This window comes from Cloeon dipterum, chromosome 4 (genome assembly GCF_949628265.1).
Source record: "Cloeon dipterum chromosome 4, ieCloDipt1.1, whole genome shotgun sequence".
In the NCBI taxonomy this organism is placed as follows: Eukaryota; Metazoa; Arthropoda; class Insecta; order Ephemeroptera; family Baetidae; genus Cloeon; species Cloeon dipterum.
In genome coordinates, this window is record NC_088789.1 from 19,098,832 (window position 1) to 19,117,463 (window position 18,632).

The 18,632-nt window shown below is 44.2% G+C and overlaps 1 protein-coding gene across 4 annotated transcripts; it reads right to left on the bottom strand.

The window, feature by feature from the left end:
• Positions 1-601: 601 nt before the first annotated feature.
• how (protein held out wings) lies at positions 602-16,233 on the bottom strand. 4 transcript variants are annotated; one of them, XM_065491051.1, is made up of 9 exons: positions 16,074-16,233; positions 12,397-12,530; positions 8,924-9,040; positions 6,826-6,966; positions 6,603-6,699; positions 6,101-6,169; positions 4,826-5,152; positions 3,665-3,781; positions 602-2,004 (listed from the first exon to the last, which is right to left on the bottom strand). In XM_065491051.1, the coding sequence occupies exons 1-8, from the start codon at positions 16,186-16,188 to the stop codon at positions 3,702-3,704; spliced, it is 1,080 nt and encodes a 359-aa protein (XP_065347123.1). In that variant the 5' UTR covers positions 16,189-16,233; the 3' UTR covers positions 602-2,004; positions 3,665-3,701. The 4 variants fall into 4 exon arrangements, with proteins under 4 accessions (XP_065347123.1, XP_065347122.1, XP_065347125.1 ...); XM_065491050.1 differs by having other exon boundaries at positions 6,603-6,702; XM_065491053.1 differs by lacking the exon at positions 6,101-6,169.
• Between the last annotated feature and the right edge of the window lie 2,399 nt (positions 16,234-18,632).

Here is an 18,632-nt window from a genome sequence, read left to right on the forward strand (position 1 = left end):
ATGGTCTCTGAATCAGGTGTGTTTATTGTCTGGTCATGGAGAGGAACGTGCTAATCCGCCTCTTTCGCGATGTATGGCACAGCAGCAGCAGATCCCAAGCGTCGCACGATGTTCGTGAAAAGAAAAGGAAAACGCTGCTGCACTTGCTCGCTTGTCGCCGACGAGTCTCTTGAAATATTAATTCGACGTGATGTCATCCGCACGAAAAGTGCTCGTGAGAGATTGAAGCTAGCTGCGCACAGAAGAGAAGACGATGACGGCGACAGCCTTCCGACTGATTTGCAAAACTTTTGTTTGACTTGGTATCGATTCAGCCCCAAGAGATGGGTGCTCAAACAATAACTCCCTTGTGTGAGCAGAATCTGCTCCTCCGAAAGGGGACCGGCTCCGCAATCAGAAAGTTTTGCATGCTCCAGCAGTCGCTTTTATTCAAAAGTTCTCTGAAGCTAAGAGTTACTTGACGCTAATTGATGCTAAGCCGATTTGTGGGCTCGTTTATTATTGATTAAGAGCCGGATTAGAATAATGTATATATACAAAACCAGTCCAAGTTCCAAGTGGAGCAGCGAGTTAGAAATTAGTGGAATGTAAACACAGTGGGTTGTAAAAATTAAGATAAAGCCTTTATTTATGCAAGACGTGAGACGAGATATTAACTAATATATATATTATTTTTGCTGTTTGTTTTTATAATTATTGCCAACATAGATATAATTATTTAATCAATAATTAATTGATTATTAGAGTTTGAACGCGCATTTTATCTTGGTTGAGTTGTGTTTGTAAATATATAAATATCAAAATACGCCAGCCAGGCCGCTCGTGCTCGCGACATTAATTGCACCCAGTGAATATTAAACCCCCTTTGTTGTTCTCACGAACGTCTAACTCTATGAATTAACAACAATGTATTATTATCCTTTATAGCAGATACAAATAATTAACTCACAGGGCGAATATGACATATATTCAACACAAATCTTGAGATTTTTCATCTCCAAATCATTAATAGAAACTGTTGCTATTCAAATAAAATATTGCTTTTCCTAAAAACTTGTGCACACAAACAAAGTCTTGTTTCTAAACAAAGCACATGATTTTTGTACAGCTAAGGCACATGGTATAATAATCTCGTTCCTTTGATAATTTCTGGTGTGACAGATCAGTACGACTGCCGATTGCAAAATAATAATTAAATTAAGTGAACAATCAACACTGTATCTCGAGACAAAAAAACATTAACACGTCGGTGGCTGTGTCGACATTCAATCATTACTATTTTATTGATTCACTTAACTCAAAATGCACTTTTCTATCGGGAGGCGAAAATCGACGGGCGAGCACGAACTTAAAAAATTATGTACAGGCAGGCAGGCGGGGCTGTAAGTACTTAGGACTAGTCCCACGGGACGGTTTGGCACTCACTGGATTAAGTACCGTGGCGCGTATGTAAAGCACGGCGCAACACGGCGCCGGCACCAGTGTTCGATCTAAATACTCGCTTAATACTTTGATTTGAGGCACCTTTCGGGCGGCGGCGAACCAACAGTGAGATTCCTTCCGGGTAGAGAGGCAATCGGTTAATTTTGACATTTTTTTTTTATCGACCGGCTCAAACGCTTGCGTCTCTATCCTGTTCCTTTGAGGGTGGGGCCGCCGCCTCCAGATCTAATATTTATTGCACTTGCGCCCTGACGAGGCACTGGGATAATTTTTTTCTTTATTAATTGCTTTTTTGTGTAACAATCATCCTTTGTGTCTCTTATATTCTTCTTCAATTATAGCGATAATATTGTGGAAAAAAATTAAACATTCGTATATGTATATACAGATAGCACTGCAGGAGGCAAAGAGCGAGAGACAGGTGCTCGTTGCTCTGAGAATTGAGTTTGGATTAGAGGTGGTGAGAAGCCAGACCTGGTGTCGACCGCGCTAGTAGCAGAGCCGTGCGATTATCTGAACACAGGGTTGTAGTAGTTGTTAAGAAGGTCTTGGTTAGCAGTTCTGGCCACAGACAGGGGCGTGTGTGTGGTACGTACGTGGTTGGTTCATTGGTTAACAGAAAAAAGAGAGAAAAACAGCATGTTAGTCATCGTCATCATAAGAAACAACATCAATTCATTTTTGATTAGTTCGCCACTCGCGCGCCTCGCAGCACCAGTTTCCAATTTTTATTTTACAGACACGCACTCGCACAGCGAAGAAAAGCAAACGAAGCACCCCGCCCGCGTTTCGGATCAAAATCCAACAAGCAGCGCGGCCCAAGGTTTCCAAAGCTGTGCGTGTGGTGGTTAGCTCGTCATGACAAATAACTGGTTACGAAAAGAAAGATAGGCGCTATGTATACGCAAGTGGTGAACCATCATTTCAGCAAGCGGTGGAGCGGAGAAATCCCGAATCGCGCGATTCGGGAGTTCTCGACTGACCACCTGCAAAATAATGTAAAAGTAAATCTAAACCATAACCAAACTATTTCTGATTAAAAATGCAAGGAGCTGACTAATTGTGGCGTGACTGACACCGTGGTTAGTGATATTATTATGAGAGAGGAGCAGAGATGGAATCAATATATTTGTAATTAATCCACTAATTGCGATTAATAGTAATTAAACGTACGAAAATCCAAAATTACATGTAAAAAGATTACTGAAGTTAATTTGCCTCCTGCGTGTGTGGTATCAAGCGTATTAATTTTTAAGACGTGAGGTCATCTGCAACGAGAGTGAGATAGAGAGAAAAAATGCACAAAGTCGACCAGATATTTTTTGCTTAAAATAAGAAAACTGCTTTGCTTTTATTCTCGGAATAATCATATATATAGAGGCATATATAATTGTATGTATAATTCATGTGTATATATTCATAATGTATAATAATCATAATCGTGTTCAATCGTAATCAATAATAAATCATCAAAGTCGTAATAAAATATGTACACAGGCGCCAGTCAGCATCAACAAAAATACAAAATAATAAAATCGCAATAATAGACGAAATAGAAAAACTCTTGGACAGAGGCAGAGAGAAAATAAATAATAAATCAAAGTCGGTCATCATGACACTCACACACTTGATCCCTATTTTTACGAATAAATTAAAAACAAAGTTTGCGCTCCTTGTCACGCCCAGCACCCCATTTCACCCACAGGCGCCCCCGCCTTCGTCAGCTGCCTGGGGTAGGAGCTGCGGGGGGCGCCCGGGGGGCACCCGGCAAGCAAGAAGGACTCGGCTTGTTCTCTCATCGGGACACCGGCTGGGCCACGTTACGTTTTTTTCGGGGCTCGCTCCGAATCCCCTATATATCGCCCTAAATTTAAGTTAATTCGTCAGGGAGGCCATCTCATGGCGCAATTCTTTCACCAGTTTCTAGCTTTGCAAACTACAAATCATCACATGGGCCGACGCCTTCCGGGGGGCGTTGGCAAAAAAATAACGTTTGACCAAAGGCTACAACCAAAATCTACCGAGTTAAAAAGTTAAAAAATAAAATTTAAGTATATAAATATATAAAAGGGTGGCGTGTCCAGCCGATTTTCGACCCGGGGGGGACTAGAGTGGTTGCGTCTTGAACGAGACACGGGGTGGCACTGTGCGCGAATCCTGCTTGCTCGCGGGCGGCCAGAGTGTAGAGAGTATAGAGAGAGCATCAAAATGTGGGACTGACCTGCGGCATCAAAGCCTCAAAGACAAGCACACAAAGCTCAAGACATAGCTCCTGCTCTTTGATAGGGATGCTCGCGCAACTGACCCAAATGTCTGCGCTGCTTAGCCGCGGCGGCACCTAGGGTCACAAATCACAATGATCACTGCAAATATGGCACTCGCGGCCCCGGGCGGCCGCCAAGGGGCCGCTCGATGAACGCGCTCGCTCGGACCGGCGCCTCAACAACAACAACAACAACACAGGAGGGCGCTTGGGGGAAGACACTACTTTCTTTCTTTCGTATCTGTGTCTGTATGTGTATGTGGCACTCGTGCTGGGTCAACTCTCACAAAACTAAAGCTGCCTATGTATGCGTGTAGGGGCCAGGGTTCGCTCAAAATAAATTTAGCAGTTTTTTCGCAATGTCCCGAATTTTTATTTAAAAAAATGGCGCTCAAAATAAGGCGTGAAGAATTTTATATTCAAGAGTTTAGAAAAATGCGCGAACCCTGGTGGGGATGCTGCTTCGCGGGACCAGCCTGGCGTTGCCTCCGATTCCACTCGGAGACAATACCTCCGGACCGGGGCCACGCTTTGAATGGGCAGTGTAGACTTTCCGTTTCCTTTCGAGATTCAATAATAATAATAAAAAAATGCAAACACGCACTCACTCACTCCCACGGCTAGATCGTATCTATCAATTATTTATAGGAAATTTAGCACATAGCTGACAACAGTACTACTTTACAATACTTTTTTAAGAGAGAAATTAAAGAGTTCAATGAGGGAGGTGTAATGAGAATTCGCGAATTTAAAATAGAATGAACACTGCAAAAAAGGAACACAATGGCCGGGGCGACTCGGATTTCCCTCCCTCAGAGCGCGAGAGAGCAGCGGTGGATGAATGATTACTAAACAAAATCAGGTCAGGCGCACTGGTCCGGCCCCGGGGCCCGCTTGGCCCCTCATTCTTGAGAGCGGACTCGGCCTGACAACTATTAAGTCCTGAGAATGGGAGTCCACTCGTTCAGTCTGGCGTGTGTGTGTATGATTTTGATTGGCTCGCTAAATGCAAGTAGTGTTGTAGTAGTTATATAGTAAAATAATAAAAGGGACAGATTGATCGATTCATTCGGGAATGGTCTCAGTCACGATGCGTGTGTCAGCGCGCGAACAACCCACCAGCTGCGTGCTCGGCCGTGTACTCGGTAAGCAGGGGCGACGTGAGGCTGGCAGCGTAGTTGGCGTAGTCAGTGTACGGCGTGTAGATGAGCCCGTCGGCCGGCGACATGAGCGGCGGCGGCGCCCCCTGCCCGCCGTTCAGCAGGTGCGTGGCCGCAGCCGACGTCGGCACCTGCATGCGCGGTGACAGGATAAGCGGCGCCCCCAAAGGTGTCGGGGGCGTGCGCAGCGCCGGCGCCGTCATCCCGGCCGCGCTCGTCGCCAGACCCATCCTCTGCGACTCGGCTGCCGCCACGATCGCCAGGCACCGCCATTCGTCCTCGGACACTGCAAAAATGCAAAGGTTAGAATCGCAGGTAACAAAGATCAATGGAGGGAATGCGGTTTCCTCTTGCCCCAACTTGAGACTGCCAGGGTTGCAAAAACGTCCGCTCTCTTTAAAATAAATGACATTTTAATCACCAAAATGAGCATGTAACCCTCAAGCTTGACTCAAGCTTCAGACTGAAGGTAAAAAGGGAACATTTATAAAAGTAAAAAAGTGGTTTAAATTCTAGAAGTCTAGGAGATCACAATTTATATCATTTTAGCTTTAAAAAAATCCACTTGATCCAGTAAAGACTAGAGAAACGGAATGAAATTGCAACCCTGAAAACAGTACAGATTTTTCCCATAGCTCAAACAGGTGTTGCTGTGTTCGGTTTTTTGCACAGTTCAGCCTAGTTTAGTTACGTTACGAGCTTGTGCTTACAGAAGCAAAATCAACCAAAAGGCAAAAAAAACTTAAGTGGTTTTAAGAACAGGATGGAAATCATCCTTTAAAAATCTGTGGAGTTTGAGGCCGCTTACATTTGTAAGTTTTGGTCTTGGATTCGATTCTGCTATGTTCATTTTCTTCAGGCATGAAATTATTTTACTTTTGCTGGTAAAGATGAGCTTAAAATTATTTTTTGCAATCTTCACGACGGATGAAAGTTTAGCAAAGCAACAAGATTGGAATTGAGATTCAGAGCGGCGGAGAGTTGACAGATCAGAATACTACCGCGAATTGCATATGAACCTGCAAAAAACCGTACAGCCTAGTTGAACAGGGCTCACCACAGGCAAATGGAACCCACTATTTAATCAGACGTTTAAAATTGTCTGGCATTTTGTTTTGTATATATACAAAGCAATGGTTATTAGTTTTCCTTTTCTTATTTTAATAAGCAGACGGAATACGGGGATTCATAACATCATTTTAGTAACCCTCAAAATTTAAGAAAAATTAATCACCATATAAATTTTGTCTGGGAGAGTGCTCTAGAGATTCAAAATTTGTTTGACCATCCCTGATGAAATATACTGGAATCAAAATTATTACATAATATGAAATATATGGAATTGCTGGGTTAATTCCAGAAAGCTTTTGTTATTCAGAGTTTGATAACCTGTGGCGAATCCTGTTAAACCCCTGCTTGCTTTTGTATTAGGGTTGTTATTCGTCACGACTGAGTTATGAAAGAATGAATGTGTTTAGTACAAATTAACCGGAAAAGAATCACACAGTAATGCAAATGCGCAAACGACAGTGCCGCGTTTGGACATGAGAGCCGCGCCTGTCACAGCGCACGAAATAATAATGATTTTAATTATGTGCGTCAGAAGGCGTCTTAAAAAATAAATAGTGTCGTAATCTCGGCTGCTTGGGCACGTATTCTCGCTGCAGCGGAAGGAAAGCGCGGTTGATAAATAACAACGCGCGCGGTGGTGGCGACGGCTACGTTTAGAATTTTACCTCCTGTGGTTGACTTGATGCTCGAGTCTCTGTATGTGCCATTGATGATGGCCAGTTCCATGAGCTGCCTTTTCTTCAACTCGTCCTCGCCATCAGCCTGCTCAAAAATTAACTCAGTTCAAAACAAGTTCTGGGAAAAGCGGGGTGCATGAGAAAATAATTAAAAAATTGCGATTTGCAATTGGTCCAAAGGAGAGGCTGGAGGTTAATTATTGATAGTTACCGGGATGAGCAGTCTCTTGACCTCATCGACCGCCCTCTGCAACTTGAGCTTGGCCCTGTTCTCCGTGTCCTCGACTGTGATCAGCACGTGCAGCTCGTCGTTCAGGTGTTCCCAGTTGGGTTTTCCCCTATTTTGTTCCTCCTGCAAAGCGCCATTTCAGTTTCGTGTAGAGTTCGTTCGCACGAGAGTGAGAAAAAAAGGGGGGTCGCGTTAGTTGGTTGTTAGGCGACAGGGTGATTAGTATTCGGCACAGGCACACTCACCACGCCACATCCTCGTCAGCGTCAAAACAAAAAGCACAATCATGGTTATTTTTGGCAATCTCTGCCTCTCTAGCCAATTATAAGCCACTCATTGTTGCCTGGTGCGCTTAGCTTGGCGCTCGAGATCTCGCACAGCCCTCGCACTGACCCCATTCTGCCCGAGTCGACGATTAATGCTAGCGCCTCCTGGTCAACCGGCTCTCTTTGTTTCCAATCCGCGCATCAACCGAGCCGAGAATGGGAAAACGTGTGCGTACACGGTCGTGAGAAACAAAGGCCACTTGTGTTCAGATGTGACAAAGAATTGCGGTTACGACACGAGAGTAGAATATAATAATTTTAAATTCACAAATTGGCTCTACTTGATGCGTTAGTTTTTATACAAATAAATTAAATTCCTCGTTTTAAAATATGAAGTCGCTGACAGCGCGAGGAACGAGAAAAACAGAAAAACAGCCGCTTTACAGTTTGGAACGTGGGAAATTACGGAAATTACACTCATAGCTGGCAATTCATAGACTAGTCCGCGAATAGTAGATTCATTTCATAAATTCAATGTCTTAAGTTTTAATACAATTTCCTGTGTATTCATTTTTCACCATTTCCTGTTTTCCAATAATTATAAAAGTTTTTTGAAAAAATTAAATAAAAGTATCTTGCAATTTTCAAAAATAGATCGCTTCTAAAACAGTTTGCACAACTCCCGTGGTAAACATTATTGTTTTTGATATGATATCAACCTCGTATTGATTGTGGTTGAGGGAAATCTTAAAAGGTAGCGGTGTTGGAAGCATTTTTATCTCTTCCGTGCTCTTGATGATTGGCGTTGGTAAAAGTTAAACTTGGGTGCAAGAGAAAGAATACAAAAACGTGTGAGATGCATCAGCCCCAATTAAGAGCCATTAATTAGGCGGGGCAATAAAAGTCAATTGGTGTCACTCAATTACAACTGTCCAATAAATAATATCGTTTTATTTACACCGAGCGAGTCGAGGACATAACAGGGCAATTTATTATTGAGTAGAAAAGAGCAGCCGCCGTTGCTGCTGCTGCAGGACGATAAAGAAAAAGGAAAGCGTCCGACACTTTTAATCGCGTTTTTTTGCAACCCGACTGAACTTCACCCAACGCGAATGAAAGTTGTCGGATGTACGTAACTCGCGCAGTTTGGTGCGCTGGGACTTTTTCTGTCGGCAACACAATGTGTGTGTATTCAGCCGTGTGTGTAATATAAAATGATTTAAACATCTCCCACGAGAGCCAGTTTTGAAAAGGTGCTAACTGAGCGAAATTCCCACGACGGACCGCGTAGTTTACGCGAATTATACTATTTACTTTTGTATTTAAGAGAGGACGAAATTGAGTTCTAAACTTTAAGAGTCACTCTTAGCAATATAGCGAGCGGATTTCGCCCCGAGAGTTTGGCAGAATCATTACGATCGCGCGAAAGACAATATGACGCCAAAACTATTTTGAGAGATGATGGTTTTACAGCGGCTCTGCCTTGAGAAAACATTTGCATGCGAATAAGCGAGATGTGTTGGGCGCGGAATTCGTTCTGCGGACAGACAAACGAACGAACAAAACGGCTTTCGAAAGTGCGCGTAGAAAGTAAAGCCGCGAGAACACGGTCGCGGCGGCAACATATTTATGAAACTTGAGTTATGACCGAAAATGCGCGTATGCAAATCAAGCGATTTTCGTGATTGGACGGCCGTCGGGCCTCTTTATCTTACAGCCAACACAATGGCCGAGCGTCTTGATAACAATTCACCGCGCACCAGGCAATTTGCTCGTGGTTAGTTGTTGTTAAATTTCGAAAAGTGCTTGCTTACCTTCTTCTTATCTCGCATGGACCCCCGTCCGCGGACCATGATTTTGCATCCTGTCTCTTGCTCTAGCTGTTTGGCCGTCATGCCCCTCGGGCCCAAGATGCGGCCCACGAAGTTGAACTGCAAGTCAAGAGAGAGAATTTATGAACGTCCATCATTATTACAACGTCGTGCACTAAATTGTAAATCTAAATAGACGTAAACCCGGAGCGCACACACATGGCCGAGAGTTTTAAATTAGATTGCTCTGCTCTCTCAAAGCCCATATGGGTCGAGAGCGTCGCCGGGAGGGAGTGGAGTTTTATGGGCTTGGTGTTGTTGCTCTTCAAAAGAGGCTCAATGCAAGAAAAGGGGTTTAGAACGTCTCAATTGTTGAGAAATGCGGAAAACCACCTGGCATTTCCTTCTAGTCGGTGATGGGTCTAGAAAGACTGGCAAAAAATAATCATGGCGTTAGTTGGCTTTATCGCGCCGCGACACAGTTTACACCTTCCAAGTTTGATAAACTGCAGTGTCAAAACAAAGCCGACGACGGGGAATCCACTCCTTATTCGGTTGTGCCTAATCTATCTTTTTCAAAGAATACGCTGCTAATAAAGACCTTTTGTGTAGCATCTGAGAAACACGTTCGTTCGTTTCGTTCGAGGAAATTCCGAGCAGGCGAAAGGGCCCGTTTGTTCGTTTCCAAAGCGCGCAGGTCGCGCCGATTGTGCGTGAAATTGAATTTTCATCGCAGCCTAGATAGAGACTGCAGCGGCGACGGCAGGTATGCAAGAGCCGACCTCGCGGGCAAGCCAGGCCAGGCCAGGCCACAGGACCAACGAGAGCGGATTCCACTCTCAAGAGAGAAGAGATTCTCAAAGTCAGTCGGCAGCGGCGGCGGTGGCGGCACGCCCATGCTGGCTGGTGATTTAATGGCTGGGTGCATGTAAATTTATGGGAGAGCACATGAGCTCATCTCGTTCGAATTCTCGCCGGCGCTTCGAATGTACACGTATTATTACGTATATCCTCCCACGGACACTCCACCCCAGAGCACAAGGGCTCGTTCTGTTAGCTTCTTGCTTGCCTGCCTGCCTGCCGCGATCTTGCCACGCACGCCCACCAGATTGATCCATTCGTAATTCATAATTCATCATCCGTCGGCAGTTTAGGCAGCGACTTTAGTGCTCTTCGCGCACACATATGTCTTCCGACAGAGAGTCTTTGCTCTCGACGGCGACGCCAGGAGAGCCTGTGTGCGTTTTTTGTCATCTGTTTAAACAAAACCAGTCCCGGGGGTGGTGGAATTTGTTGAATGTGTTTCGGCTCGCACTCTAGACTGAGGATGAGTTTCGTTCCTCCACGGGAGAGTCAAAAATGTACATGAGAATAATAGGATTCCCTGTTGTGCTCGTCGCACTGGAGCTCTGGGAATGTTATTTGAGGGCAAGTTTTTTTCTATATAGAGGGAGAGGAATCTGAACAGACTCAGCTTGAAACTCGTGACGGCGTGGATTCAAAGAAAAATAAAATCTGGTAGAAAACTGCAAATAAGCGAAGGCAAATTTCTACTGTCCATTTTAGATAGGACTAACTCCTCTCAAAATATTGCTTTCATGCAAACAAATATGAACAAGCTGATTCCAAAGGTCCCTGATCGAGCTGAATGTATCTGTCAAATTGTGGCAACACAATATACACATATTTCGGATCGAAAGCAAATTTATTTGGTTGGCAACTGTTACTACAATTTCGGACCAAAAATTAACACGTCATCTAGTCATTTTGCTGCGGTAAATAGTTCTCTGGTAGAGCTTCAAATTTTTGTACTTTCTAAAATTTCACGACCTTTTGTAATTTCAAAATTCTCCCTCCTACTTCAATTAGACGCTATTCGTATATTCACACAAGGCTCGCCTTCCTAGAACCAAGCAGTAAACCACCGGCAATCACTACGATGTGCGTGAAGCAAAAACTTTCTGCATTGCTGAGGAATTACATCAGCTAATGAAGGCAATAATTACGCAGTTGCAGTTTCAAACAAAAATATAGCTCAATCTGAATAATGCGGGATCAATCTGGAACTAAGTGGCCGGGGTCAACTGCAAGCCAAACAAATTGAGAGCCACGGCAATACTTCAAGTGGACGATTGACCCTTTTCGAGCTAAAAGCCGACCACGTCAGCCATCTTTCCGCAGAAAAATTGAATGCGTGCGGCACACACGCCACCGCAACACACATATAAAAACGTCTGCTGCTGCTGTATGGCCGTAATTGATAAGCCATGTGTGTGCGCTAGCTAGTGCGCGCGTATACAAAAAAGGACACCATGGGTAGACGAGATTGGGACGGCCGGGCGACGTCGAAGTCGGCGAGACCGGCTCTCGGAAACTGTACTTCCAACTTATTCCCGGCCGCGTGCGAATTTTTTGTATCAATTTACGCGTTCCCACAAAAGCAGTGGAGTAAGTTGAACGAGCGGGACGCGCATACTGAACACTGGCTCAGGTGAAGCAACAGGTGTTTGCTTTCTCAATATTTGCTCTGCACCCGCCGATATTGATATACAAGCTGTTCAGCCAATTTATCTTTTTCGTGTCAGATCTCAAACAAATATGAATTGGTCGGTTTAATTGTGTAGAGATTATACAAGGCAATTGAGTAGTTTAATCCCCGATTTTTGCCAGATTGATGTTTAAAACAAAAGCGAATTGTTAGCTATTTTTTTAGGATTTTAATTAAATAAGAAAAATAAAAAAAAATTTCCATGATTCTATGGCCAATGATGAATTAATTCTAAAAATTGCGTGAAGAGATGATAATACAAAAATTGGTCGTGATTGGTTTGAATTAATTATTTAAATACCGGCCGTACAATCTTGGAAACATTATTTCTTATTCCCTCTAGAAATTTAATACCTAATTTAACATCTTACAAATTTTTAATCTTTAATCCATGAATTCCCAATAATTAACAATTGATAAAATGACCGAAATAAGCAAAATTTTGATTAAAATTGCTCAAACCTTTGTCAGTATTTATAATTTGGACGGTTTAAACCTCTATTTTCATTTAATCATAAGCTCCATTTTTCCTGGTTGAGATTTTTTAGGGAATTCAGCATGTTTAAAAAAGAATTATTATTCACGGATTTGGTTGAAATTGCACCAATTACGCTGGGTCGCGACATTTATCCCGTTGACGGCTGGAATTCCACGTATCCCATCCTTATTATTTTGACGAAATTTGCGAAATTCTCGGGGCCAACCTCGTCTCCAATTAGCCCGTGTGTGCATCGGCCATTTTCATTTTCCTGCTGCCATCACGAAACATTTTACTCAAGTATGTACTTTAAAATCTTGCGCGTCTCTCTCGGCTTTGTGTTGCGCAATTCACGATGCCCGTGCACAGATTTTACCAGCAAGATAATAAATCCCGACGCGGGAGCGAAGAGCACACAAATAAGAGAATAAAGGGGCAGGTGAAACTCACGTCTGGATGCTCTTTGACGGGCACATAGACCTTTTCTGTGAGGGTGGTCGAGGGCCCTGTCGCCTCTGGAAGCACCAAGGGTTCCTTTTTGATGCCATTTATCTGGAAGAGGTTACTTCGCACCTTGGAAATTTCTGTAAGCAAACGAGAGAGCACAAAATCAATCAGTTTGTAGCCATGATTGATTGCAATAGGGATTTGGAGGTCCCCGGACCTGGACTGGACCCGAGGGGAGCAGGTTTTCCCGCTCACACAAATAAAGTGTACGCGCGGTCGTGCAGTGCAGATGAGAATTATTAGTCATCGTTACATTTCAATAGCTTCCTGATGAATTGGCAGAAATTCACAAACGCCTTAATCAGCCATTAGCATCATCATCGGCACTATTCTAGACGCGTTCGAGATTATATTTTTTGCCGATTTTTCTAAGACGGAAAGGGAACAAATATTCGTAACGAAGGTCGCTGAGTCACGCCGAAAAACGCAGGTATATCCTTTTTTAAGGAAAGAGCTTCATTGAAGACGAGAACCCTTTCCCTTATCATCAGAACAATCAAAAGCATTGCTGGACGGGTCGGAACAGAGCTCTTTAAAAACATTACGACTTGCTCGTGATCAAAATCGGGCTGGTATCAACAAATAATCTGACAGGTTGAATTAAGCGCAAAATTCGAGCCTCAATTGGCGAGCAATAAAGTCGATTCGCGCGTGACGTAAGCAAGCTGGATGCTGTGTGGCTGTGTCTGCTTTTCTATTCAAATGAAGCAGAGAAAGGCCGAAAAAGTCAACAATGAATCGCGTTCGGAGCGGTGCAGGCAAGGCAGGTCTCGAGTGTCAGTAGTGGGTCTATTTATTTTCTTTTTCACCTGCTGGAATGTTTTTATTCAAAGGGGGAGGTATAGGTGGGTTCACGGCGGCCTGCGTGGGGTGGCCGCAGCAAAGTGGAACAGCGTTGCCGCATCTCAAGCAGCTCGCGGCTGCTCTCCGTGGGAGCCCCGTCCAAGGCCATGCACATTACTTAGGACCAAAACACGCCGCCGCCGCGCTCATCGGGAGAAAAAGAAAAGGCAGGCAGCGGAGCAGCGGCAGGGCCGAGCACAGCCAACAGGCCCGCATTTTCCGCCAACACCACCGCACACAACTCGCTCCCTTTGCTTGGTTATCACAATAATAATCGAGCTGACAACGCTGACCGCGCCATGAAATGAAGGAAAAAAATATTGTACGACTTTCGTCCAACTCCAACTGACTCTAAAACCTGAGCACGCCGAGCAGTCGAAAGAAAGAAGGACTCTTTTACAGTGCGATCCTCTTGTTTCTCTCTCGCAGAGCGGCTCGCGGCGCATACCTTAGCGCCAAAATGGTATTCCGGCGGCTCCCAGTTTTAACATAAGCGCGAGTCGAGAGTTTTGGCTTTGCTTTTGCAAGAAAATAAGAAGAAAAAATCTTCAGAGAGTTAAAATGGATTCCTAATTCAGCGAATTGTTAATTTTCTCATATTATTGGCTATTCTTTTACCCTCCGTGGAATTTTTAAAGGGAACCGCGATTTTATTGGTTCACCACCCTTGAGAAAGTTTATGGTAGTAATAATGTAATGGGCTCTACACCACACCAGTTTTGAATTTTTAAAATGAAAATATTATAAGGATTCGCTTTTCAAAATTATCAATACGCTAAATAATAATAACAAATCAATAGATGAAATAATGAGGAGTTTTTAAATAATGACAGTACAATCTTGGAAAAAGTTATTTTAAAATCTCGAGTTTACTAGTGCTCCAGTCTTTAATAAAAAAATTCCACAGATAAAATAGGAATTTCATCTTAATTTTTAAATCGAAAATTAACGCAAAAATCTCCGAACCGATTAAATTTAAATGCGAAAGAGTTGCGAACAGTCTGCAGTATATAATGCGACGAACGTTCGGCTCCTATTGCCACCCAAACCATTTTAATTTCAGAAATTGTTTCTATAAAAATGGTAGATTAAAGCACACCCTATCCCTTTCAACAAGCCGCTGAACAGTAACGCAATTATGATGACTGAACAAATAACAATAACTGTTGGTGCCTTACGACATTATGACGTAAAATTATTAAGCGTATTATTTATTTTATAATTATTATGATATTTCCCGTTGATTTGTTTTCGGGTTGCAACCGCGTGGCCAACAAAAGTTGGCGAAAATTTACGGGACTTGAAAACAAACCCCGTTGGCTATTCTCTCGCAAGGTCGTAAATAGCGTAAAAGCGGGCCGCTGGCAACCTTATCAATTCTGAAAATGCAGAGGAGAAATCGGCGTGGGCACTGCAATAATTAATCTTTGGCCGTTGCAAAGCAAACACGAGCCGGTCGGCCGGCCATTAAAGCGCAGAATAAACCGAACCGTGTAAACAAACAGCTGCTCAAGATGCGACTGAGATTTTTAATCTTGGCCGCGAGAGGCGATTAAGTCCCGAAATAAGGCTGACGTTGGTGCGAGACTCTCGAGAATGCGCCCACTCGCGAGAATTTTATTGTTTGCTCATTTGCATGCAGCGTTGCCCAACGACGCCCGCCCGACGATGGGCCGAATTCGGCAGGGACAGTGTGCCGATGCAGATGCCGAGCGAGCGCGAATCGGGGCCGTCTGAATTGTATTATTATACACTCTGCCAACCGGGATTGCGAGAAACGGGACTCTTGCTGCTCCGCGGCTCTCGGCTCGCGCTATGTTCACGCGTGATTTCTTTCCGGAGATGGGAGTGACTGATTGAACAGGTCAAGACATCTGGTCCGATTTTGCCGCTTTTTCAGCCTAGCCCGCGCGCAGAGACGCGTTTCTCACCCCCTAGAGCGTGGGTGCGATGGAAAGCGAGCGCTGGACGAAAAAATCCGCGCCGAAAACGACTGAATTCACGCTCATTAGCGCAATATCGCCCTGTTGCCACACTTTACGCTGTAAATTCCTCGGTTATTTCGACTCGACAATGTTGACGTGTGTATGAATGCATTTTGCAGATTAAGAAACGCCGCGGGCACTCAAAAGCCTAGAACGAAAACAAAGCAGCACGTCACTTGTTTTGAAGCCGCTCGCGGATCAGGTGTTCGATTAGAAGGCCCGCAATTCGAGCAGTGGCACGTCAAGAATTTGAGTTCAAACCAGGAAGTGGTGGCTTTCGAGTGCAATTCGCCAGAGTGCGCATTAATTTCGAGACGCAACAGCTGGCGTCGAGAGTTTCAACAAGTGACACGTTCATCAACATTCATAAAGAATCGGAGGGTGGCGCAAGGGGGTGAAATCTCGGCACACGGAACACATAAATTCACCCCACGGGTTTAGCCCAATTTCGGGTGCACTGACGACGACACTGAATTTTCGGCACAGAGCGGGGGCGGCTCGGAGGCGGCACCTGCGATTTATCGGAGGCGAAGCTGCACGGCGGCGTGAGCTCGATTTCTCCGGCCGACCCACTTGCAGACGGAAGGGGCGGGGTTCGTTCGGCGAACAGCCGACCGGTCCGGGGCCCAGTTTTGGGCTCGGGGCCGCCTCCGGGGGCGGCGGTGTGCGGAAAATGCCGAGGTCGGATCGCACGGAGACGTCAACAGGCGGCCGATCGGCTGCGGAGTGCCGGTCGGAATCGTGATTTCTGGGCTGGCGGCGGCCCGGGGGCCGTGGGGGCGGCACACTCACCCTCGTCGAGAAGCCGCTCGACGTGGAGGAATACGTTTGGGAAGGCGGCAATCTGTTTCTTGTCTTTGAGCAGCTGTGCCAGGTAGTCGGCGATGCTCTGTGTCGAGTCGCTCATGGTGACTGGTCGACTCAACAGCCTTACGGCCTCAGCGCAGCCAGCCCAGGGGAAGCCCCCTCTTCAAGACGCGCGGGAGGGGAGCCTAGTTGCTTGAGACACCGCCGCTTCCGCCAGCGCCACCCGACTGCTTTCTGCCCTTTTTAGGCGCTCCTTTCCGCGACCTGGCGGCCGCCCCGTGGCCGCCCACGGCGTCCGCAGGTGGAGGCTGCGCCGGGGGCGGCGGGGGCCGCCCTTGCACGCCTCCGCGCCCGGCCCGTGCGCCGATTTTTGGTCGTTTCTCGCCCACTTCGTGTCACTTCTTCCAAATCTCCGCAGCCCATTGAAATATAATTAATTATTATTTCGAACAGCACAATAATTGTTAACGCCAATTTCGTAAGAATTACGCCACAGCTGCTTTGGATTCCCATGCCGGGGCCAATTTACTTTTCACGGTTTTTAATTTTCACACGGGACAGGTATTAATTTAACATAGCGTGGAGCACACACGCGCTATCACCGGAATTAATCAGAGATTGATGCACGTGATAGTGGAATTTTAACGCAGGGATTGCCGAATGCTATTTATTTAAATGAAATTCCATTCTCTTTCAGGAATAATATCTTTATTCATCTTATTACTCCAACAACACAGTGAAAACAGAACAAAATATTTTTGAATCAAACTTATGTGTAGGGTTTGGATTTTAGACGGGGGCTTATTACCACAAAAGAGTTGGAAAAGAGGACGACGAAAGAGACTTTTATTCCAAGATTTTACGGCCAGTATCGAAAAAATTTAAAGAAAAATAGAGAGAGAATAATATCAAAATTGATCATGTAATGGTTTTTATTCCAATTATTCGGTGCCGGCCTAGTTTTAATATTCTTTTATTGGTAAATATGGAAATATATCATGGTTTGCAGCTCCAGATAAGAGCTTGAAAGTTATATTCAGATAGTTTCAATGGCTAATTTCCATTAATTTAAACAAAACTAAAATAATTTGGAGAAAAATTATAAAGTTGGAAGAGGATATTTTCCATTTTATTGTACGGTGTTTGGCTAGGATATCAATAAAAATTGAATTAGATTCAGATTTTTCTCCACATAAGCTATGCCCCGTTTCACAAGCAATCTATAGGTCGACACCTTTCTACATTGTTCAACAGTATTAATATGGTCTTGCTTGAAAATTGCCTCTTATAACAGTACAAATTTATTGATTCGACTGTTTAACCTGGCATTAAAGTAATACACGCGTTTACAATACAAAAACTGTATTTTCACCCCTGATTTTACATTGATAAAACAATAAATAAATTGATGAAAATGTTCTAAACTTTATTCAAAACATTTTTCTCTTATATATTTTAAAGTACTTCAAAACAACTTCTGAAATCTTAAAAACGAATTTTCAATAGTATAATTAGATGAAGCTTTGAAAGAGTTGGGGTGGTTAGATGGGTTTTTTTGGTGGCTCAAAAATCTTAAAATTGCGTGATGCGTGTTCATTTGGCTATCTAAAATTTAATCAGGCGTGCAGAAAAAAAATCCTGGATCAATTCACATGACTTTTTGTTTTAAAGTAATCAACATGAGACTTTTTAGCGTCTGCGAATGATTCGCTGAACTTTCGCGACCCATAAAAAAGTGATTTACACGTTTACAGGGCTAACCACAGATTTGCAACGTCTAAATACGCTATCCCGTTTCACAGCAGTCACCTTTCTTTTCGTTAAACGCGAATTTTCTCGATTGGCTGGCAAGTTTTCCAAGTTACTTTAACTTCGCTCATCACTTTTTGCCAATCCTACCACAGCAACAACAACAGATCACATTTCAATCCGCGCTCTCCTCCGCGTGTCGGCAAGTTTGTTTTCCTGTCGTCGCGTGCATTCGCAGCCAGAGAGTAAATTATAATTAGCCGCGGCGTACGAGATATGCTTACATGGCTCCCTCGCCCATTTAAAAACTCAATTAAGCCCGAAATGGCGCATCAAGCGAGTAGCAACGTTTTATTGCCTATTTCGGTTTGTTATTTCTGCGATTCCATAAAAGCTCTGCACTTATTCATCTCGTCGCGCGTTTTATTCCTGAGTAATTGCGGCGCCAATAATATGATAACAGGGAGCTCTCATTTGCGCGTCTCATCCGTGTCAGTCATAAACGCGCTCTGCGAAACTCGTTTTCCGCCTTTTCGCGCAAGCCGATTGCGCAAACTTGCAAATGAGCGAGGCGTCCGTTGTGCATAAAGCCTCTTTATTTAACAACCAATCGCACATTCAATTTCAATATTTATTTTCTCAGCATGGCGAGAGAGTGTGCATGGATGTGGACACATACACTTGAACTGCTCGCGAGAGCCAGCTCCCTCCGGAATAAAACGCACCTGACAACCTTTATTTCATTTTGCTGCATTGTGTTTTTACGTGGGAGGATACATATATATACATTTCCTA